General features: G+C 42.2%; 1 protein-coding gene across 2 annotated transcripts in view; it reads left to right on the forward strand.

Moving 5' to 3' along the window:
- Window positions 1-712: 712 nt before the first annotated feature.
- The window catches only part of rxraa (retinoid X receptor, alpha a), a 117,052-nt gene continuing 95,035 nt past the window's right edge, over window positions 713-22,729 (forward strand). For both annotated transcript variants that reach the window (XM_078271695.1, XM_078271696.1), the window contains exon 1: window positions 713-1,036. In XM_078271695.1, the coding sequence (XP_078127821.1) occupies window positions 1,009-1,036 (28 nt within the window). In that variant the 5' untranslated portion in view covers window positions 713-1,008. The remainder of the gene's footprint in view (window positions 1,037-22,729) is intronic.

Genomic DNA, 22,729 nt, shown 5'->3' on the forward strand with positions numbered 1-22,729 from the left:
GCACTGTGTTTGTACTTGGAGACACGACAAAGACAGATTTCCATCACTAGGCGATGAACAAAGTTTTGACTACATCTCTGAATCTGAATGTGCAAAACAGTCAGTTTGCAAACATGCAGGCAAAACTTTATTAAAAAAAAAAAAAAAAAAAGTAATAATGAATTAATAAAAAGTCTTGGATTTTAAGTTCTTTATCAAAAATGAATTCAATAGTTCTTCAATCCATTTTCTACATAAACCTAAAGTTTGAGTTTCAAAACGATTGAGATTCAATAAGTGGATTTGATACCAGATTCAGACTGGATAAGATGTTATCAAACCTTAACCCTTCTGTGTAGGCGAGTGGGTCTATGTTATATTATGTTGAAGCAGCTTCTAGAGAGAGATAGGCCAATTGCTTTAGCGGTGAGTGTGCCGTTGAAATATCTATCCACTGAGCCAACAGCCGTGGTTTAACAGATGTGACCAGGTTAAAATAACAGGAGATAAGCAGTGAAAAGAGTAAGTAGCCTATCTGCTACTCAGCTGAAAGGGCTCCGCGTGATTTGGAAAACCTCTGCAGACCACCTTTTTAATAGGCTAGCTGTGATGAAATGCGCTGCGTGTTTATCTTTCTTTTTGTGTTGTTCATTTCAAAGTTCACGATAAGGGCTCCTGTCTGTGGCGTTGTCGCTGCAGCTCGGCCTGCGTTGGTGGGAGTACCCCCTGCACAGGTCCCTTTTGCAGTGCAGATCCAGTAGTTGGAGTTGCTGTACACCGGAGCACGAGAGGGAGAGTAGCGCGAGCGCGGCAGCGGAGTGAGCAAACAGAGGTAGAGACATTAGGGTTATCTTTTGAGACTTATCACACAGCGACCTGTCACTTTTACGCTTCGCGCCGAGTCTACTTGAAGACAACCGCAGCAGCAGCAGCAGCCCTGGTCCGGGTCTGGTCTGCTCGAGCAGCCGCCAGTGAAAAACTCCCAAACGCGGTCGTCTCAGCTGGCATGAGCTAACCTACCAGACAGACATGGAAACCAAACCGTTCCTGTCATTGGGTAAGTTTGTTTGTTCAATGACTAAGCCTCGTTCTGTTATACGTGTGAGGGGTTTTGATAGGACTTTCATCGGTAGATTAGTGTGAAACGTGCCCGCGCGCTGTTTTTGAGTATGCCCCTTTTTTTTCCTCTTTTGACAGTGCGTGCAATGGGTTAGGGTTAGTTGCCAAATGCAGCAACATGTTTGGGGCTGTTGACGAGCTTTAGCGGACGTTGTCTTCTTTCGTTTAATACTAAAATAAAAGCAGATATGTCCTCTCTACGTTGCATGTGTCTAATGTTGCTGGTTGAGCTGATGACATTTCGCTTTGATACGTAAACGACATCTCGCTTGGGATGAGCTGTGCGCATAACGCGCGCGCGCTGAAAACTTTATTTTAATTTTATATCGGGTCCACATGGAAAAGTGCAAACCGAGATGAAGCTTTTTTGCTACTGTAGCGTTTGCTATGCGCTGTAGCGAGTAGGGCTGAATTTAAACATTGCAAAAACGGAGGGATTTGAACTTGCACGAGCAGTTTTTTACCATGTTGTCTGTATTAAGCTAGCTTGTGTGCGTTTTCATTAAGTCACCTGGTAAGTCTTTGACTAACATGTACCGCAAAGATATGCATGAACGCTTTTTTTTTCTTCTTTTTTTTAAATAAGCTTCATGTTGTCTTTCTCGTGGCTTTGTTCAAACTTGCTTCCGTTTGACACTGAATGTGTAGCTAATTGTTTGAAAATGAACCCAAGCAGCATACACCGTTGCATTTTAAACTTGGCTCTGCGCTCAAACGATGTTGCTTGGCTTGTTGACGACATCAGTTTGCCTCTTTAAAACTCAAGTAAAGATGAGCATTAAACAGGTGACACAGGTTTGGAATAACTGCGCCAGGATCTCTGTACATGGTTATCATTTCTGACCTTTTAAACAGAAACTTATTTTGTGTGGATGAAAATGATCATGCAATCTACACAGGGATATCTCAGGTTATGGAGGATACTCAATTTGCTAGGCTACTTTGTGTGTGGAGTTTCTTTTGTGAGGAAGTTTTGGAGATTTTAATTTTTTTTTTTAATTTGTCATGCTGCATTTCGCCAGAAAGTAAAGACTCAAAGGAAAGAAGGGCCATTTACCACGCTGTCATAATTTAAATGTTTTAATGTTTTATTGCTTGAATGAACTGACAAATGTCAGTAACAATTTGAATACATCTGTGAATTACTAAATTCATCTTAGGCAAAGGCTTTCGGGTTTTTTTGGTCAAATTTCTGCGTTTAATGTCCAGGGTTTCAAACCCACATTGTCACACACGAGCAGTGTAAATTATTAATGCTGAGCTGCTACTGTGAGTTTGTCTAAGTGAACAGAGCAGCCCCGTGTCCACTGTAGCAGAGCTACAGCACAGAGCTGGAGGCCAGCCCGGTTATTGTGTCTGCAGCTCTTTCATGAGGGCGTCGTGTTACACCTTGACACGTTTAGAGAGCTGCCTGGATGCACCGAGGAGATTCACAGAGACTTCTGAGGCTTTCTTCTGTTACAGGCTGACACTGTCGCCACAACACCCTTTATGTGGCTTCCCAGAAATACTCTGTCCAGTGTCACACACAAACACACACAGACACACACACGCGGGCTGTTATTACAGGTGCACCGTATTGTGTGTCCACCACGCTGAAAGTGATTCGAGTTTCAGTCTGCCTTAAATGTACACCAGAGTAGCTCATGCAGACACTTGACAGCATATACATGTCTGAGCTGAAAGGCTCTGTGGTTGGTTTAAGGCTCAACACGTAATTGTTTAAATGAGCGGGAAGACTTTTCCAGCAGCCGAAGATCTCATCTCCTCGCAGCCACACCACATGCTGCATCAGCAGCTTTTTCATCGCCTATAGTCCTAATTTGTGGGCCCTTAAATTGCCATTTATATTTAAACTTGCTCCCTCAAAGGTCCACTTGAGTGCTGATTGGTAATTGCCCCCCCTTCAAGGACGCCGCTATCTGCGAAGTCCTTGAGCGTATCGATTAGCCGCTCACTCAGTGTTATCTGCCGCGCTGCATTAGAAATTCTGACACGCAAGTGTTTGAAATGACAGCGAGTACATTATACAATTATATATCGGTTGTTGGCTGTGATGACGACACCCCCCCCCCTTTCGCAAAATATGCTCGGTACTGTATGGCGATGTGCTGCCTGATCCCACTATCACCCCCCCCCCCCTTTGCATATCTGGCATTAAGCTATAAAGACTGAAGGGATGACATTGAAAGGAGACTGTGTCCTTTAGTCAGAGCAATATCAGGCTGATCGCCGTGACAGTCTGTCAGTGCAATAAACAGTTGACAGGCTGTGAAAGGAAAGCAGAGTGTTTTGAGTGAGAGGTGAAAAGCCTGTACGTTTTTTTTTTTTTTTTTTTCTGTAAAGTCAGTCAAATGTGTAGGTATTGATTTAATATTGTATTTGTATTAGCACCTAGGGAGGACACATGCACATGTCCAGTTGTATTGGTTTTATTAAATGTTTCCTTATCCAAATCAGGGGACTGAGGATAGAGGGTGCTGCGTAGTGTGTTGTTCAGATTGTGAAGCCCTCGGAGACATGTAAGGGCTAGTTAGATCAAATCAACTTGACCACTTGCACAGAGATGACTGTGTCAGATGTACAGTCTTCATTTATTTATAATTATTGCCTCCCCCAAGGAAGTTATGTTTTCGGTTCGGTTTGTCTGCATGTTGGTTTGTTGGTTTGTTTGTCTGTCAGCAGGATTCCAGAAAAAAAATAAAATAAAAAACCTACTGGCCAGATTTCCATGTAACTTGGTGGAAGGGTGTAGCGTGGGCCAAGGATAACCCATTGGATTTTGGAGCGGATCTGAATTGCGGGGTGGACACACAAATTGTTTTTCACTTTCGTTAACATTGGGAGATGGGGCGTGTGCTGCATTCACGTGGTGTCAGAATGATCTGAAAAATGAGTTCCCGACTAGGAAAATTCACACTGCATTAACATTGTGAGATAGCATTGAGACTGAGGCGTGCACTCTCCGAGTGCCCTTCTAATTGATTCATTTTTCAAGTTAAGTTTTTTTTCAAACTATCTTTGTTTTAAATTGACATCCTCAACCTTTTTTAGAAAACCGAGAGTCACATTTGATAAAACGATGAGACTTTTACACATCATCGGTTTATTTCGACCCTTGTTAAAGCGAACTTGACTGAAGTCTTTATGATTTACAGAAATAAAAGATAGAACATGTTGTCTTTTGATAGGTGACAATTGATTTAACACGATTAAAAGGTATCTGCTCACTCCAAAGGCCTGTTTTACCACCTGCTAAAGATGTGTGTGTGGGTGTGTGTGTGTGTGTGTGTGTGTGTGTGTGTGTGTGCATGTGGTTTTTCCTGAATGTGGTGCTTTCTGGGAACATACACACACCCAGCATAAACACACACACACACACACTACTCACCCCCAAAAAAAAATCAATGAAGTTCATGGTCTTTGATGAGAAAGTGAGATTCATGATGGTGTGTGTGTGGGAGAGACGGACATTCCTTTTCTGGCAGTAACTCAGGAACAAAGGTAATACAGGGATTGTGTGTGTGTGGGGGGGGGGGGAGTGGGCTGGTGGAATTACATTGCCAAAAGCATTTGGCCAAGTTTGTCTTTTACAGCCGTCCAGTTTTGTGTTCCTGATGTGATGCTTTTGCTCCCCTTTTGAGAAAAGGGGCTGCAGCTGTCATTTTTATTGGAGTTTTATAGCAAGACTTAATGGCTTAAAGTGACAGCTCTCTCTCTCCCTTTCCTTTTCTCCTTTTCTCTCTCTCTCTCTCTCTCTCTCTCTCTCTCTCTCTCTCTCTCCCCCTCCCCCCCACAAGGCCTCTTACTCAAGCAAATCAAAGGAAATGTGCTTGCCATCTATGTGCCCACCATCCACTTTCCCACCCCTCAACCCTGCCAAACCAAAAACTGTACGAGAGAAGAAAAAAAAAAAAGATAAACACTCCAATTATGAACACAGCGGTAGTGTGTGTTCTTTTAATTACAGTAAACTGTGCTGAAGTGTGGACTTTTTGTTTTTTTTCCCCTTCCTGGAATATCTCTGCTGATCATTATTAAGCATTAAGCGTTGGCTTCAGATAAAACAGGGCATATTTTAGCCTGTCATGCTCTCTCCTCTCTCTTCCGCAGCCCTCACTTGTTTATGTTCTAAACATAGCATGAATCAGAAACTGCCGGGAGGCGTTTTTTGATGTAGCCTACGAATCATGGAATGACTCAAGGGCTCGTTAATTATTTGTGTAAGGAGCTCCTCGCTCGCAGGAGGTCTTTGATAACGGGTCGCACTGAACTTTGCCTCTCAGACCTTGACCTTTTGCTCCTCGTATGCTCGATCATTTCAGGAATTTGCCTTTGGCGTTCAATCCGTTGCTTAAAGTGTTTAAAGACAGTAGCATGTCATTTGTCCTTTCGTTTTTCCTTTCTTTCTGTTGTCTTTCTATCTACCTTTTCTGTTCCTTTCCTTTTTTGTCTTGATTGCATCATTTGTGATTTGCGGTGATTGTAATCGGTGCTGCCACTGAGGAAGGACTAGTCTAAGTGTAGCCTATACAAATATTCAGTTTACAATAATAAAAAGAAAAGAAAAGGAAAATATTTTAAAAGATAGAACCAGGGATTGTTTGCTTGATGAGAATGACACTTGAGCAGTGATTTACACTCACGGTTTGGATTTGTAGAAGCGTGGTTGCTGCTGTGAACACTTTGACTACTCCGTGTTGGAATCTTCTGAGCACCATTAGTCTCTGGGCCAATTCCAGTCCTCCGAGTGTCTGAATGGCTTTTTTTTTCTTCTGTGGGCTGGCAGTATTCAGGGTGCGTACAGCCACTCTTTTGAAGTGGAAACGTGGTCTCTGTGGGGATTTGACCAGATCACACTCGTAATTCGCACTGAGAGGAAGGTCGGTTTGCCCTACTCCAGCCAGAACTCTCTTCTCCGTGTTGCGTGTGCATCACCGCACAACATAGAGAGAGAGGCTGAGAAAGAAGAGCTACTCTGAGAAAGAAAGAAAGAAAGGAAAGAAACAAACAAAATGAGTAAGAACACAGCATATTGTAGTTGTGTTGTAAAAATGTAAAACCCTGCCAAGAAAGAAAAATAAAAAACAGTAGCTGTTAGAGGCTAACTACCTTCTCCTCTCCTCCGCAATCCTCCAGTTGGCATGTTTTCAATAATGAAAACAATTCTCAACTCTTCTTCTGCGAGCGCGGTAATGCGTGAAAATGTCCCGGCTGTTTGGCGGCTATGATGTGTTGTGTAATTAAGTTATGGGCACATAGGCTTTGACGGGGATTCGCTGGAGAGGGATGACGAATCGAGTGAATCCTAGATATCTTATGCTCCTTCATGTCATTATATTTCCTTATGCCCACATTTTCTTCCACTAATTATTATTATTGGCCCCAAGGAGAATGACAGCCGTAAAAAAAACAAACAAAAAAAACAACATTGTTAATTTACTCCACTTAAAGTCACGTAGAACAATGCAGCAGGAGTGAATAGAATTGTATTTTCCGAGGGGTCGCGTAACTGAGATTAAACTACAGCGTATTGTTGTAATGTTGTTGTAATAATATGGATCTGTTACACTGGTCAGGTTGCGATATCATCAGTGTGTAACATGATCAAACGCTGGAATGATGCGTTTGATGTTTCTGCACTCCTCGGAGAAAGAAAAATAATTTGACTACGGACTCCCAACTGTGAGGTTGTTTTTAATAAAACTGTATATTCAGGTGTATGCACAGTACTCTCCCCTGTCTTTTCCACCCACACACACACATACTGAAAACACGTGTGTCTGTGTGTATGTACATGTAAACACTAGCCGCCACAGCAGAAACCGAGCGAGGTAATTAAGACGGTCTCTCGCTGCTCCATCCCAGTTTCTTTTTGAGGTCACAGGGAATGAGAGGAGGTGTCCCAGTGTGCCCCACGCCTTTTCTCCCTCCCTCCCACCACCACCAGCATTGCCTCCGCCGTCGTTATGTTTGTCTGTCACCTTGCCAGATGCCAGCGGGGTGAGGCTTCCACGCACTGCTGGGCACAGGGCCACGGAAATCCCACAGCATGCAAAACACCTTGGTTATGTTCTGTGTGTGTGTGTGACTGTGTGTGTGTGGGTGGGTGTTTGGGTGTAAGCAGAAGGTAGCACGGTGAACGTTATGTACATTTACATCTTCACGCCAACAAATGCATATCTTGACTGTGATCAAGTAGCTCCATTATCCATATTTTTGCATATCGGATGAATAGCCAGCTACCATTTTTTTTTAATATCCATGATGAAATGCCTTTTTTAAAAAGTGTTTATAGAATGCAGTTTGGAGAGAGGAAGATACAGAGCATTTCTACAAATGCTTTGGCTTACCCTGTTGATGAAAGGTTTGTCATTCTCATCGTAGTGAATGTTAAGTCAATCTTCTAGTGTTTTTATATTTATATAAGAAAGAAGAGTTCTAAAAAACAAAGCGGTTTTCCAAAATCCACTCAAAGCTGGCTCAGGATATCCCCCATAGTTCTTTCCCCGAGTCAGGTAGAGGTTTGCACTGGTATGAAAATGAGACCTGACCCCAGTGTGCCTGCCTCATACTGCCAAATTTGAGACCAATCGCAACTCAGAGTTGAAATGTAGTTATTTCTTATTCGGAGAGAAAGAGATGTGCTTGCTTTTGAACACACAGAAAGGCGTTTATACTCCCAGAAAAATAAGTTATTTGGGAACAGCCATGATTTAAACTAGACTTAGACAGAATAGGGCACAGTGGCCCGTGGGCACAAAACACAAGTAGCTAATAAAAGCCAATGACTCGGTTCTCTAAGGTTATACTAGGTTAGGTTATACACATTGTCAGGCAACCTGCTGACATGCTAATAATATTTAAAAACATACTTATAAGCCAATAACAAGCTCACATTTGTCAGTACTGGCCAGACGAACCTGGCATGATCATTGGCTGTAAGCCTGTAATGCTCCCAAAATCAACACACCTTCCCTGAAGTGTTTTTCAAAAGCTCCCTTTTTAACAAACCTCTGCTTTATTTTATGCATGTCATCCATTGTGTTGACATGCAAGGTGTGTATATCTGGATGCGGTAAAATAATAAAATAATTTCATGACGTAATTGTGTTGATTCATTGAAGTAGTAATGCAATCCCAGCTGTGATGAGATCACGTTAAGCCACAAATATCACTGAGTCGGTAGCAATTCGTCTTCATAATTTGTTAAACTTTCCCCCTTCCTTTCATCCACTTCCTGCAGCTATTTTCTTCCCTGCTTAAGAAACTCCTGAGCTCTCTACTTTAAACACTTATTTACCTCAGGAGCTCTGCTGTGTGAATTGATTTGATTAGGATTTCAGCTTTTAATTTGAGGGAATATTATAATGGCATCACTCTAAGAATCTCTTAGCGTTTCACCTCTTGAGTCAAAACAGTGAATGTCCCCATGTTAGCTCTGCTAACTAGCTGCTATTAACAAACACACTAGGCATTTATAGCAACTGTAACTGCAGAGAATTATTACATCACTAATAACACAGTAGCCACCTTTTTATCATGTTCCTGTTTCCATGGTCACCGTTGGGTTCGGTATACATTTGTACAGGTTTCAAGCCCCCTGCTTCATGCACACCAGGTTTCCATACTTGCATTGTTGTTCAGTATCGCTGTGATTGCAGCATAAATGTTACAAAATAAAAGTAATTTTATTCTGTTATTTTGCAAGGTGCTTTTAGGGTTTTTTATGGTTGCCTTATTTTAGAGGTGCGTCCCCTTTTAGTCTTTTCCTTTCTTCTAAACTAGTTCCTCTACTCAGAAATCCATTTAAATTGGACTGTTATTCTCACTTTCCATATGTCTCTATTTATTGTATCTTACTTATTTAACCAATGCTGAGTCTGAAGGAATAAATGGGACCATTTAGTAGTTGGGGTGAGGATAGTTGGGTCTAAGGGTCTTTGGTTAATCTTAGGTGTTTTGCAGGTTGTAAGTGTTACTGTAAAAAGGTCTTTGCACACCGGGAACATGAGGAATAAACAACCTGAAAATGCCTTTAATCACAACTATTCTACCACAGTTCCACGGTTCCAGGCATATATTAGGATGTCAGTGGGAAGGTTTGAGTTTGCTTCTGGGGATGCTGGTTAGGCGAGAGAGAGTAGATGCAGTGTGAGCGGACGAGAGAGTGAGCGATTGGAGCAAATCTAGCGGTAAAGGTATCAAGTGAATGCACAGTTGAGTTTGCAGTTTGCTCACAAATAAATGCTTTAGCTCCTCAAAACCAATGGAGGTGTCCCATGTCTTGTGTTCCGGCTACTGAGTGGAGTGACGCGCGTTAGCTCCGGATGGAAACAAAAGACAAAAAAAAAACAACCTTTCCCTGTGCTTTGCGATCATGGTCGGGAATCCAAAGTGAAATGCTCTGAGTGAATTTGAGTTCCAGTTCTAGTAAACGGTTACGCAGTGTATATGTCCAGGACTTTTATTGTGAAAGGTAAGAACGCAAGGAGTGGATCTGCTCTGTGCTGCCTTAGTCAAGAGTTAAAGGAGTAAAGTTTCCCATCTCGGTTGAGACTATGGAGCCTCCGTGTTGTTTTATAATCCTCATAAGTATAGGCACAAATCAACCTTATTTGTTGCTTTATCACCGCGTAACAGTTGCGTTCTGTGTGAAAGTACTCATGACAAAAACAACAGTTCTAAAAAATAAAAAAAGCCCCCGGAGTGTAAAGGCCCGCACATGCACTTTTCAAATCTAGACAACGTGCACATATATACCAAATAACATATCTGAAATATGATTTTCGTACTGCCTGGGCCCCTACTCTCAAGCTTCAGATGGCTTACCAGGCTGTCCCATTTCACATATCGTATTATGATTGTACTTTAACTGTTTTGTGAATAAACTGAACTGAACTGGACGTTGTCATAGTAAGCCCTGCATGGATTGAGGACCGTTGAAGCTGTTAAATTTGCTAGACTATTTCCAGATCCTGTTTGAGAAAGTTGACAAGACAATGCATTTGAAAGTTATCGTCGACTTTCACGTCCTCGCAATAAAACGACAGGATTCAGATTCAACTTTGGCAAAGTAAACCAGCCTGTAAGATTAGAGGCTACGACTGCAATTATGATGAACACAAGATCCATTACAGGGGCTACCAAACAAGTCTGGATTACTGATGAGATGGAGGATACCGAGGGACGCTAGCAGATACAAAAGTATTGACACAGGTCATTACAGACATGATTACAAAGTGTAAATACGCACAGGCTTAACGAGTTGTCACTTTCACGTTACTTTCTAAAATTACCATGCATGAGAGAGACTAGAGGGGGAAAAAAAGTTAATATGTGAGATAACAGGTTTCCTCTGTGGGTTTTTCCTCCGCCTGCAGTAGAGAGAGAGAGTGATTAACCAACTCGTTGTTGACGCCTGCAGGCCTAGCATGTTCATACATCCGCCCAGACTGTGGCCCCTTGGCCTCAACACACCTGTACGCATGTACACCCAGGCAGACGTGCACACATACAGAAAGTCAACACACAGATCTTGAGGGCTTTGTCACCTATGGTTAGACATCTTGCTGCAGCCTTCTGGTTCTAGGAATGTTCTCAACAGCAGGAAGGCTGTTAAGAATAGAGGGGAGGGGCTTTCTATCTTGAAAAACAACACAGGCAATTAGGAACCTTTTTACTCTTGACATTGTTGGATGAACATACTGTACCAAACACTGTAAGCAACTGCAACGAAAAGTAAAGTCTTGTCTCATGCCGTTTCTAACTGAGTGACGGCGCTTAAATGGCTGTTCCCTCCCTTCCTCTGCCCACAGCATTCAATCTATTTGAGTTCAACATTTTATTGCCCCATAAGGGAAATTTGCTACGCAGACAGTGTGTGCAGTAAAATCAAACGGTAGAACCATGTAATACAAAACAACAAGGCCACATAATATTAGACAACAATGAACCGCATAATAAATTGCTCCGATATAAACCCATCTTGACCATGGTAAGACCAGAATGCAGAATCTTCTTTTTTTTTCTTTTTTTTTTTTCTCACGGAGCACCACTACTTGGAAAATGTTCTCAGTCATGTACAGTAAATGGATTATATTATGCACATTGCTTTGTATCACTGTCCCATGACAGTGTCATTTAGTCTTGACACTTTAGCATAATGATTTAGGAATTCAGTGCAGATGCAACCCTACCTTCTATATAAATCTGCTGTTTGTGCTATTTAGATAAAGAAAGTTGAGCAACTAGGTTTGCAAGACAGCCAGAGACAGACAGGCAGGCGTGCAGGTGCTGGTCATGTCTTTGTCGTCAACGTTCTGCATACCAAAGTGCTGACAGTTGCCTGCAAAACGGCTCTGACGAGTTCAAGTGTCACATTTAGGATGCTTTCTTCTGTTTCAGCCCAGAATGGGAAACAGGAGAAGGCTACAGATTAAACGGGACAGATCAGAGCGCTGAGTTGTTGGCGGGACAGGACTGTTATTGGCAGGATTGTGTGCAGCTGTGAAGATTTATGCATTTGTGGATTTGTGTGCGCTCCACTGGCGTTGGCATACTCTAGTCCTGCAGCTAACGGTTCTTTTAAAAAGAAATTGATAACATTTTTTTTTTTTCTTCCATCATTTAGTCTGTTAAATGCAAGCCCAACAAAACAATCTCAGAGGCCAAGGTGACGTCTTCAGATTGGTTGCTTTGTGTGATGTTCAGTTTACACAAAACCGAAAAGCTGCACATCACCACAGTTGAGAAGCTTGAACAATTGTATGTCTGGTGTTTTTGCCAGACATATCTGATATAAATGTTGGTGAAGAAATGAATGCTTTATCCACTGATCGTTTCAGCAAGATTAGGCCCGTTTGCATGTACTTGAGTATCAGAAGGGCTATGTGTGTATGCTTGGGCATGTTGCATATGTGTTGGCGTGTACACGCTTGCACATGTATGCTGCCATGTGCGTGATTAGCTGATGATACAAACGTGTATGTTCTGAACCAGTAGTAGTGGGGGGTGGGGGCTGGTGGTGGGGTACCCGACACACACTGATTCCTGAAGTAGTGTATGTGGAGCGGTGTAGAGCGGAGCAGCTGAGAATCAGAGCGCTGTCTGGGAGAGGGAGGGTCAGGGGTTGTGGCTGGGTCACGCTCTGTGGGAGAGGTAAAGGGAGAAGTGATGGAAAGCGTGGAAACAAAACTGAATCATTGTGGAGGCTTCCAAAAAAGGAAGCAGGAAGCATGTTGTTTTCATTTAGGACTTACTTCACTGTGTGCATGGCTTCGTTCTTTCTTTTTTCTCATCGCATCAGAAGTGCAGCTATTGTTAGTAACAGAGTTAGTTGTTAATTGATCCAAAGAGCGATAAAACAAGGCACCTAATCTCTCTCTCTCTCTGAGACACACACACACACACACACACACACACACACACACACACACACACACACACACATGCTGTAGAGAATGAGTGTATGTTTATTACAGGATCCTAGTGGATGCTAAGGTGCCCTGGGGGCTATTAAAAGCCCTCACTTAAAAGGCTCTATCAGGGAACACTGATGTGGGCTCCACCGAAGGAGGGGGGGTTGAGGGGTGGGAGGTAGAGGGGTTGTAGAAAGCGAAAGAGAGAGTGAAAGAAAAAGGGGAAGAAAGAAAAGCCCCTGGAACAGCGAGCCTAAGGAGGGAATAAACAGCGTGAGCACATCTGGATTGCCTCAGCAGAATATTTGCGCAACATCTGGAAAAATTCCCTGGAATTTAAGGGTCCCCTCCTTTCATTTCAGTTATTTTTTTTTCTCTTTCTTTTCCCTTCTTCTTCTTCTTCTCGGTCCTGTATTCTGCATCTTCAAAGTCTCTTACCCTGGTGAGGCAGACACGTAAATACTCCTGTAGTAATGCACGTTGAGCCCCTGGCAGACTTTATAGCGGGCCAAATTGGGCCCATGTGACCAACTCCCCTTTGTGGCCGGGCTAATTAAGTGGCAGAGAAGCGAGAGGGCACCCGGCTGTGGACCAAGACCTAGTACAGGCCGGGGCCAAACACAACCCCTCCTAAAAACAGCAACAACAAAATAAAGAATTCCTCTACATTCTTCAGACAGTAAACTTTTAAATCATAGCCCGACAAATAACCTCCTTTGTTTTGTTTTCACCAGAACTGACACGCGCGTTTGTGGTATAGCATGAAAGAGCCACTGTATATTATGGTTAAAACACAAACAGACTACCTTTTGTATGATTTCAAAAAGAAATGTAGCTTTGTCATGTGTTAGTTTGTTGTCACGGAAAAGCACGTACAAAAGAGTGTGTTTGTGAGCCTCCCTTTGAGGTATAAAGCCCCAAGAGGGATGAGACAGTCTCAGTACTGAATCAACACCATCAGTAGATTTGTATCACTCGGGTTCCACAGAGTGCACGGCGCTGCGTTCAGCTACGGCGCCCTGACCGTCTCTGCGGTGAGATCACAAGCGCGGTTCTCTCTCCTCTCATCAGTGGCGGAGCGGGCCCATGTTCATTAGCGATTTACGATTCCGACAGGCTCGGAGCGCCTTCCGTCTTACCTGGGCGAGGCTCCTGGTGGGTCGGCGGCGCTGACACGCAGGTAGCTTACTTGGAGCAGAGGGGAGAGCAGCAGAGCGCAGAGGTGCATGCTAATGTGGCGACTGCGCTGATCAAAAGAGAGGCATCGCGGTCTCCCTCTGATGGGCTTACTGATGCCAGGCCGGCGGTCCCCCCTGAGAGATGCAGTACGCACAGCTAGGAGCAGGGCAGTGATCAGAGGGAGAAACTGAGGGAAATTAAGGAGGATGGGTTGAGAGGGATGGGAGGAGGAGGGGAAGAAAGTCAGAAGTAGGATGGATGACAGTCAGCAAGAGAAACGGGGAAAGATGAAGGGAGCAATTCAAGGAATACAATGCAGTTAGTATTGAATCGATAACTTTTTATTTCTTCTTCTATTGATTGGACATTATTTGTCAAGCAGAAATGCCAACCATTTCAGAAGTTTCCAGTCTAGTTTCCTTCATTATCTCTGTGTCTCAGTGAGGAGGCAAACATGCCGTTACAGTTGGTCAATCATCTCTCTTTCTATGAGGACACAGAGCTGACTTTTTTTTTTCCCCCATGTTGCTCTGCAGTTGGCCTACATCTTTCTGCATGGCTGAACTGACAAGTTGGACTCCTCTCTAGGAATGCTGATGTTGATGATGCAGTCTGCTATACAGTATGTGTGTGTGATGTTATATTATGTAAATTATATACAGAGCAGGGTTGGCCTGTTTAACTGTATGAGGATGTGTGCTAGTATGTGTGCACATCAATCGGGTCTGGCATGTAGAAATTACTTATTTTTTATTTTAAAAATAAAATGTAAATGTGTGTGTGTGTGTGTGTGTGTATATATATGTATGTATGTATGTATGTGTATATATATATATATATATATATATATATATATATAATTTCAAAGAAACCTGAAAAGCTGATAAAATAATACAAAAGTAGAGCTGACAGTTGACTTCTATAGCAGAAATACTTTATTAGGAAAAACACTGTAGTTTAACCATTACTTTTCGTCTGGTGTACCATTAACATTTTACTATTTCCCTGTGCTGATATAAAGATATTACTCTGATGTTTCTGATTGATTTGACAGTGCTAGCTCGGAGAGAGACAGATAAGGCAGGGGGGAGAGAGAGGGGATGGAATGCAGCAAAGGCCCCTCTGTGCTGATATTTATTACTGTAGGTGATGGTGGCAAGTGTCTTCGTGCAGGAGGGAGCACACCAACTTTTAAATGTGTGGGGGGAAAAAAGTATAAACCAAATCTACTCCTCTTTAAAAACTGTAAACACTGAAAATTATCATTCTTCACATTCAAGAAACATTTCAACTAAAACATACACACAATAAGAAATCAGAGTAGATACAGAGTAGTGGGAAATTCTTACATCTGACAAGCTTGAACCAGGAACTATTCAGACTCTTTTCTTGCTAAATGACTTATCTATAGACTTGTAATCTATAGACTATCATTTTTCAAGTCATAAATGTAATTATTGAAATTGTTGATTCATTTTCTGTCTGTCAACTGACTTATTAATACGTTGTGTCAGCCCCTTAGTAGATACACATACAAACACAAAAATGGAGACGTACACGATTCAATCCAAATGCATGCAGGTATATTAATATTAGCATTCTTAGAAAGTGGTATTTGACCGCCAGGCTTTGCACTAATATCAGATTATGACAGTCGGGTCTTTCTTCCTTTTAAAACATGAATTTGAGAGCCAGAGGGCCGTGTAATACGTTCGACCTTTCTGCTGCGCTGCACTGCGAAGCATTTCCCCTGTGCCTCTAGGTCATCGCGTGCGCAGACATCTCTGCGCAGCTCTGCAGAATGACCTTGCTCTGGCTCGTCCTCTTGCCTGTCCCTTGATCCAGATGAACTTTGCTGTTTTGGACCCGACCTTTTTTTGAGCGGATGCACCATTGCTCAGCTCTAAACCGATCTGACGGCCTGTCTCTCTTGGTCTGTAATTGTTATTTGAGATAAGAGTTTTTGCCCTGGAAGGCAGATTCAGTATTTTTGGAGCAGTCTCATGCTTCGCTGGCTCATTGCGTCTCGCGGCATCTGGCAGGTAGACATGCGGTGATGTCATCATTGACATTTCAGCAGAAGGAGTACGCAGCAAGCCCTCAATAGGTGCCTCACCTCTCGACCTGGACCTCGCTACAGTATCAAAATAAACCCGATTTTAATTGCTGTAGTTATTTGGTTTGTATGCACCCGGGGGCTTGTACTCTCACTCCTGGTCAACGCATTAAAACTTCAAATAAATCTTCTAATGTTAACCAAATAATTTACTCTCATAAAGGCCTCTAATAAATATCAAGTGCATTTGTGGTAGTGGTAGACCTGTGGAAACATCAAGCAATTCCATTCCAGTGACAAGATTCCCTTGAAAAGCAGCTAGGTTAAAAAAAAGTTATGTTTTCCAGATATATTTAAGGAAATAATATCTTATTGATAAGATATTGTACGGTCAGACTATTAAATGTTTTGAAATGACATTTTTTGTAACCTGGAAGGATTATACCTTTTTTAGAATTGCGGCTTTTAAAAAAAATCTATCTATCTATCCTCTCTGGATGGAACAGGATGGGAGGGGGAGGGGGGGGTGATGGGGTACCAGTGGCATTTTGCGTCTCATGACATGTCACCCTGCATTATGCTGCATGCATCTCAGTCACTCATTTGATATTCCACTCAGACAGACTTTGAGTCACAATAAGAGTGCAGTCAGAGTCACCATTGAACTCATTGTAAGCCAGTTTTTACCATTTGAAAGCCTCACCTATTTTATCCTTTTAAACTAACGGAAAGTCAAATATGAACTCTTTTTGACGAGTGTTGTAGTTGACTCTTATACACGATCGGTGGACTAGCACAAAATTGTATTACTGCATAAACATGTTTTTGTTTACACCGAAAAATGAAATGATTGAAGCAATGTGGTGACCTCTTTGTGTGTGCTTCTTGATCCACTGCCATTTGCAAGCACTTGGCAGCAAAGTTATTCATTGTCTTATGTCATCAAAAGTGCAGCAGACCACTGTTGCGAATCCTGGCTGGTGCCATATTTTCACATAGAGCTTAAAGCTTAAACAAAAACACTTTGAGCTTTTGAAGACCATTTAGCAAATCTAAAGAAAAACGGCTGCAAAATCACCATAGTTTAAGTGGAATACTGTGTTATCCTCTTACAAAATAGTCCAAAGGAATAATTCCACATTTGATGACGTTTGTCTCATATGATGCATAGCAACGGGCAGTTCATTGCATTGAACATTAATTTACTTTATTTTGTGACATCTGACATATCGTGAGACCAATATCAGAAAATATAGTCATGCAGCCCTACTGTCCCGACTTTACAACACACTTTTGCTGTCACTTTGTAAGAAGTTAGAGGATGTGACATCTTTGTTTTTTTTGTTTTTTTAACATGTCCTTGTCCTTCTCTTTCACTGAGGATAATGGACAGTGTATGATACAGCCATTAGCCTGTCACAATGGAGCTATCAAATATTCTGGAACCGCGTTCCCTCCTGTTATGATCATTTTCATGCTATCTCCGGCTTTGTTTCCTGTCTCAGAGGGAACGGCTCGCTCCAGTCTTTACTGCTCCGTTTTTGTGCTCGCTGAAAAGCTTTGCTTCCAACCAGAACGCAGCGTAGCATCACCCTCGCTATGCCGAGCCTCATCTCCCCCCCCCCCCGTGGAAGAGAAATAATTAATAAAATCAGAAGTACATTTGTTGTGTAAATGACCACATGCTGTAGGATATTTAATCCTGCCTGCAGTCGATCCCAGTCATGTGACTTGACCTAGTTCTGTCTGCCTCCCTCTGCCCGTCTCTCCTCTTTTTCTCCCTTTCATTCTCTTTCTCGCTCTCTTAGTCTCCCCTGCTCTCCTCTTCTTCCTCCATCACTCTTTCACTCTCGTCTGCCACCCTCCTTTTCCCTCTCTGTCTGTATTTCTGTTCCTTTTTTTATGACTCATCCAAGGCTTTGTTTTTTTCCCCTCCTGATGTATTAATATCTCTGACCAGATACCCAATAACTCTGTCCTTGATTATGTACCGAAGACAAACCAATTTGGAAAAATAAAGATATCTGTCATGTCTGTGGTCATGGTATGCAGGAGGTGACACTCACTTACAGTATGGCAGCAGAATAATGTTTTATTACTGAAGACGTGAGTCATCTGTCCTCCTTGGCTTCCTCAAGTGTTTTACCCACAAGATCTGCATAACTGAAATGTCAGCTGATGAATATCGAGCAGGTCAGATCTTACCTTTTGCATGCAGCTTTTATTTCTGCTTTCATTAAGCCGCATTGTGACGGATCTCCTTGATATTTTCGTCTTTGGGTTTTCTTTTCTTCGCGGCCTTGTTCGGGCGTTTAGCGACGCTAAAGTCACAGTACACAATACATATTCAATAACATGATTCTTAAGATCCTGCGATGCAATTAAAGATGGATACTGTTGTTGTTGGTTTAGTGCCAGTACCACTTTGTTGTGCTGCTTTCGTCTTGAATCCTATTGTAACTTGGCAGTGAATAAAATACAAGAGTGATAGGTGTGGAGACACAAAGATGATCTAATTATGTGTTGCACATTCCATCATGACATGGGGGCCTTTGTCAGACTCTGCTCTGGTGTTTTGATTGCGTAGACCAACTTCATATTGCCCTCTTTTATTTTATTTTGTTTGTGTAGTGGGAATCCTAATACATATGGATAACCCACTGACAATTCACATAACGCTAACAGGACAAATCAGTGCTCAAACTGTATCCCAAGACTTAAGTTGCATAGTCGCCCTAAAAAAAAAAGTGCTCTAATCTTAAAAGCTGTCCCCTTTTTCATAAACGTAGACATCTGACTCAGACATCACATTTCTTCTTTTAATACTTGATTAATTTCCTGGCAATCTGAAGGAATGTTCTTTTCTTGAATCCGAGGAGAGGAGACATTCTGTGTGCATATTTAAGAGTACTTCCTCACCTTTGTGCGTTGGGGACTTGTGATGCCATTTGCCATGTCCGGCTTCACTTTAAAATGTACCTTGCAGAAAGATCAAAAGAGCCAGGCAAAATATCTTCAGCTAAATGTTGCCGTCACATATGCACATAAAAAGAAAAGAAAGACTGGTAAAAAAATTGTATTGGTGCTTTGCAAAGTATGGCCTTTGGATCTGAGAACACTATAGGTGGTATGTATACATAGCTGAATGGATGTCCCTGTAGGAGCAGCTGCAGCCTGCTTGGCACAGTCCCAGGTGTAAAGATTTGGTCGCCTCTTGGAATGCGTGGCATGTATCCATTCCTGAAAAGCACAAGAGATCATTCTCAGGCTTTGTAATAATACTGTCCCCCATAACAAGCTTTGGCCTCAGCTGTCTCACTCTACCAGTGAGCACTGTACACTCCAAATGTGGGGGATATAGTTGTATACAGTACATACAAGCTATTATCTACGTCGCCATAACAAGTGGTTTATGGCTGGTCCAGCCTATTAATCTCTCTGCAAATACCAATTAATGATGTAGCCTGAGTGTTGGAGATTTCAATGTCAAGGCTTTGTGAAAAAAATCTTTGCTTTTGTTCTGTGTGCAATTGCTAGTTCTGAACAAATTAAAATGAAGATGTCACTTCTTTTTGACTTGTTCCCCTCTTCTATCAATCCAGATTACTAAACTGTGGCACAGAACACATCATGAATCACAAACTAGCATTGTGAGCAAGGTATTCTATTCACAGCTCAAGGCTGGACACCTACATTATCATGGAGGAGGAAGTAGATTTCCCCCCTTGAATGGTAATCTAAAAGAAATGATTATACAAGATTGATTATTATAAATGCTCCTGTTGAGTTTTTGAAGGTAAGACACAAAAGAAATGAATGAAGGTCTGTTATCATGAACCTTTTTGCAGAATTGGCCCATTCAGGAGTAATTATTTTACTGCTGACTTTAAAGGCTCAGCTCCATTTAGATGCATTGCATAATTTTACATTCATAAGGAGCCAAAGAGCAAGTTGAGATTCGTAGCCAGAGATTTCCTGGATCTTCTCAAGTCTGTGCTAATGACTCTAGGATTACTTCTGAAACTACCTCAGATGTTAAGTTTGGGAAAAATCAATGTCATTTTCTCGGTTATTTAAAAAAAAAAAAAAAAAGTTTATGTAACAGTGTGATTACCTTCATATTTTTAAAACCTTGCTTCAGTCTCTAACACACTGGCCAAATAAATACTGTGCATGGTAAAAAAGAAAGAAGTAAAAGTAATGTCTTGTATTGCGGAACTTCCTTCACAAACATCTTGCTCGGATGCCAGGTCGAGGTATGTTTATTTTTAGAGTAAGTATAAGAAACGGCTTCTTCTCAAGGTACAGCAGTCTAAAGCCAGGTCATTGATACGGGACTTGCAGCATTGACACTTTTACTCACGTTTGACACGTTTACTCAGTGAGAGAGCCCTGTTGTCTCCATTCTTTATTTTGGCCCTGCTTCTTCATTCCAGAACTTGACTTTGCTCTGTAAGCACCGTTTTCCTGTCCAAGTCCTTTGCAGTCCAGCCTGGCTCAAAGTCATATGGTGATACTGAATCGGAGGTGTGCACTTTACAACCAAGTTACTGCAGATTTAAAATCCTGGACAGGATTATTTGAATATTTTTCCCTTCTGGAGTCTACTCCCTAATGGAGCTTTACAGTCAACAGGCTGGAAGCAACATTACTGGTTTTAAAATCCCCCATCCATAAAATAATGTGTCCAATTTAAAGAGGCATTTTAGCCAAAGAGTGCACTTAATCCCTGTTTTTATAGCTGTCCTGCGAGTTGTCTGCCTTTTTTGTAATTTTTATTCGACTGTATTATGAATTTTGGTGTTTTCGTTGTCGTCCTGGTTTTCAGTGTACGCATCCATGCACAGCAGCTGTGGCTCCAGATGTTTTTAATTCAGGTCTTAAATTATATACCACTCAATATAAATGTTTCATGTAACTCAACTCACAGTTTCCCATGACATGTATATGTGGCTGTCTTTTAATCAAGCTTTAAAAATGCAGCTGTATTTCCATTTCAAACTGTGTCTAAAAACATAGGAATGACTTTTTTATTTTCAAAACATTTTTTTTGTAATCCGTGCTAAGCATTTGCTCGGCCCACCATCTCAAATGTGAGGATTTGCTGCTTCTCTCTGTTTTTATATCACTATCAATTGAAAATATGTCTGTTTTGGATTTTCTTAACAATGCAAATGCTGTGCCATTTCTTAAATAACCAAACGTTTTGAAAGTACAGGTAAAGCCTTGCATTTCTTCCGTAAGAAGAAAGTATAAAAAAAAAAAAACGCCTAGATGTTTCAGTGTAGTGAAGTGGGTCCGAAATTTTAGCTTTTGTACATGTCGGCTTGAGTGAGACAGCATGTGCAGAAGGCCTTACAACAACAACAAAGACCTTGATTGGTGAATCTGGGTCATGGTGGAGTTATAGGACAAATTGTTCGGAAGAGAAGAACAGAAGACGTGGGTGGCAGTCCTTCCTCCTGTTTTGTCCCTGGTTGTTTTGTACATATTTACATCCTCAGTACGACGATTCAAGATGTACTAGGCTGAGGCGGCAGGAGGAGGTTAATGAGAGACTCCTGTGCTCCTGTAGGGACGGGAGCGTAGGCGTGTGGAGCCAATTTAGCAGACTAACAGGAAGCCTGCTCTGGGACCTTCCTACAGGACTCCGGCAGCCTGCGACTGGGGCACAGGTCGCTAAGCTGTACCTCACCTCACTTTCTGCCTCTGAGCTCCTCTGCACTGCTGGCGATGCATTGGATTCCCCCCCACCCTCACACAATATTCATTCACCATACTGATGAAGCTTTATTTCAACATCAGTTGCTGGACGTAATACTCTTTGATCATGTTAAAATGTCAGCTTCAATCTAGGAAAATCAAGGCCATGAACTAAGACCAGAACCATATCGGATTGCAACCCTTAATCAAGGCTAAAAATAGCAGTTTTGACGCTTGATTAAAGCCGTGCAATCTGTGCTGAATGCTACAAAATATCGGACGCATTGCCACCCGCGACGCATTAGAGGAGGCGCATAAAACAAAGTTTTATCTCTCCCTTTTCTGAGGGTGATATTTCCGCAGCTGAGAATAGGCCAGTGTGCGCCGTGCCAGGGGCTGTTGGCATGGGCAGACGGTCTGTCATGTGAACAGCTACTGTCAAGATCAGCAGAGGGATAGTAGATTTTTAAATGCTTCTTTGTGTCCGTTCCTGGGTGAAAAGGAGCCTCTTTTACCCTCGCAGCTCTTTCTGAGTCCAATCACACAAATTTGATTAGAGGCGTTAGCCTAAGGAGCTGCTCGGCTGCAGTGAGGCCCTTGTTCCCCTGTTTGCCCCGGAGAAAGGTTCTGACGTGTACAAGCAGTCTTTGAACCGGCCCCTTTTTTTTTCTTCCCCTCTAACCTCATTTACCACACGCTTTTAGTCCCCCCCCCCAAATCTGTCTGTGGCTGCTCACCAGTGGCCTGCCTTTGGCTTTATCACATCACAGCAAGTGAGACAAATGGCTGTTATAAATTATCAGGAACCGCTGCTTTGGAGTCATCTAAGCTTAACCCCGACACTGCATAATGTTTTACACAGTCTATACATCTCTGTGGGAAACAGCTCAAATACATCCATCTGTCATTCAATATTGAGTCCTCCTTTTATCATTCAACTCTACTTTGCAGTCGTTATGTTTGCAGGTGTATGTCTGGAAGCAGTTGAGTTTGGTTTTGGCATAAAAGTGTGTGTGGGAAGGCAAAGAAATCAAACCAAGAAAATAAAAAATTCTGCACTAACCAATCCAGTGACTCATGGACGTGGTGGGGTTGGTTATTCACACCAGAAATTCTTTGTCAGTGGCGGATGTTTGCCGCAACCACAACCACACTTTCAACTACAGTAGTTGTCTCCAGACGTCTGTTCTCTTTACAAGGTGACAGAATTATGTCTGGCTCTGCGAAAGTAGTCGTAACCCCGGTGTCAACGAGGGCAGTGGAGCAGCAGCAG

This window comes from Sander vitreus, chromosome 16 (genome assembly GCF_031162955.1).
Source record: "Sander vitreus isolate 19-12246 chromosome 16, sanVit1, whole genome shotgun sequence".
Classification (NCBI taxonomy): domain Eukaryota; kingdom Metazoa; phylum Chordata; class Actinopteri; order Perciformes; family Percidae; genus Sander; species Sander vitreus.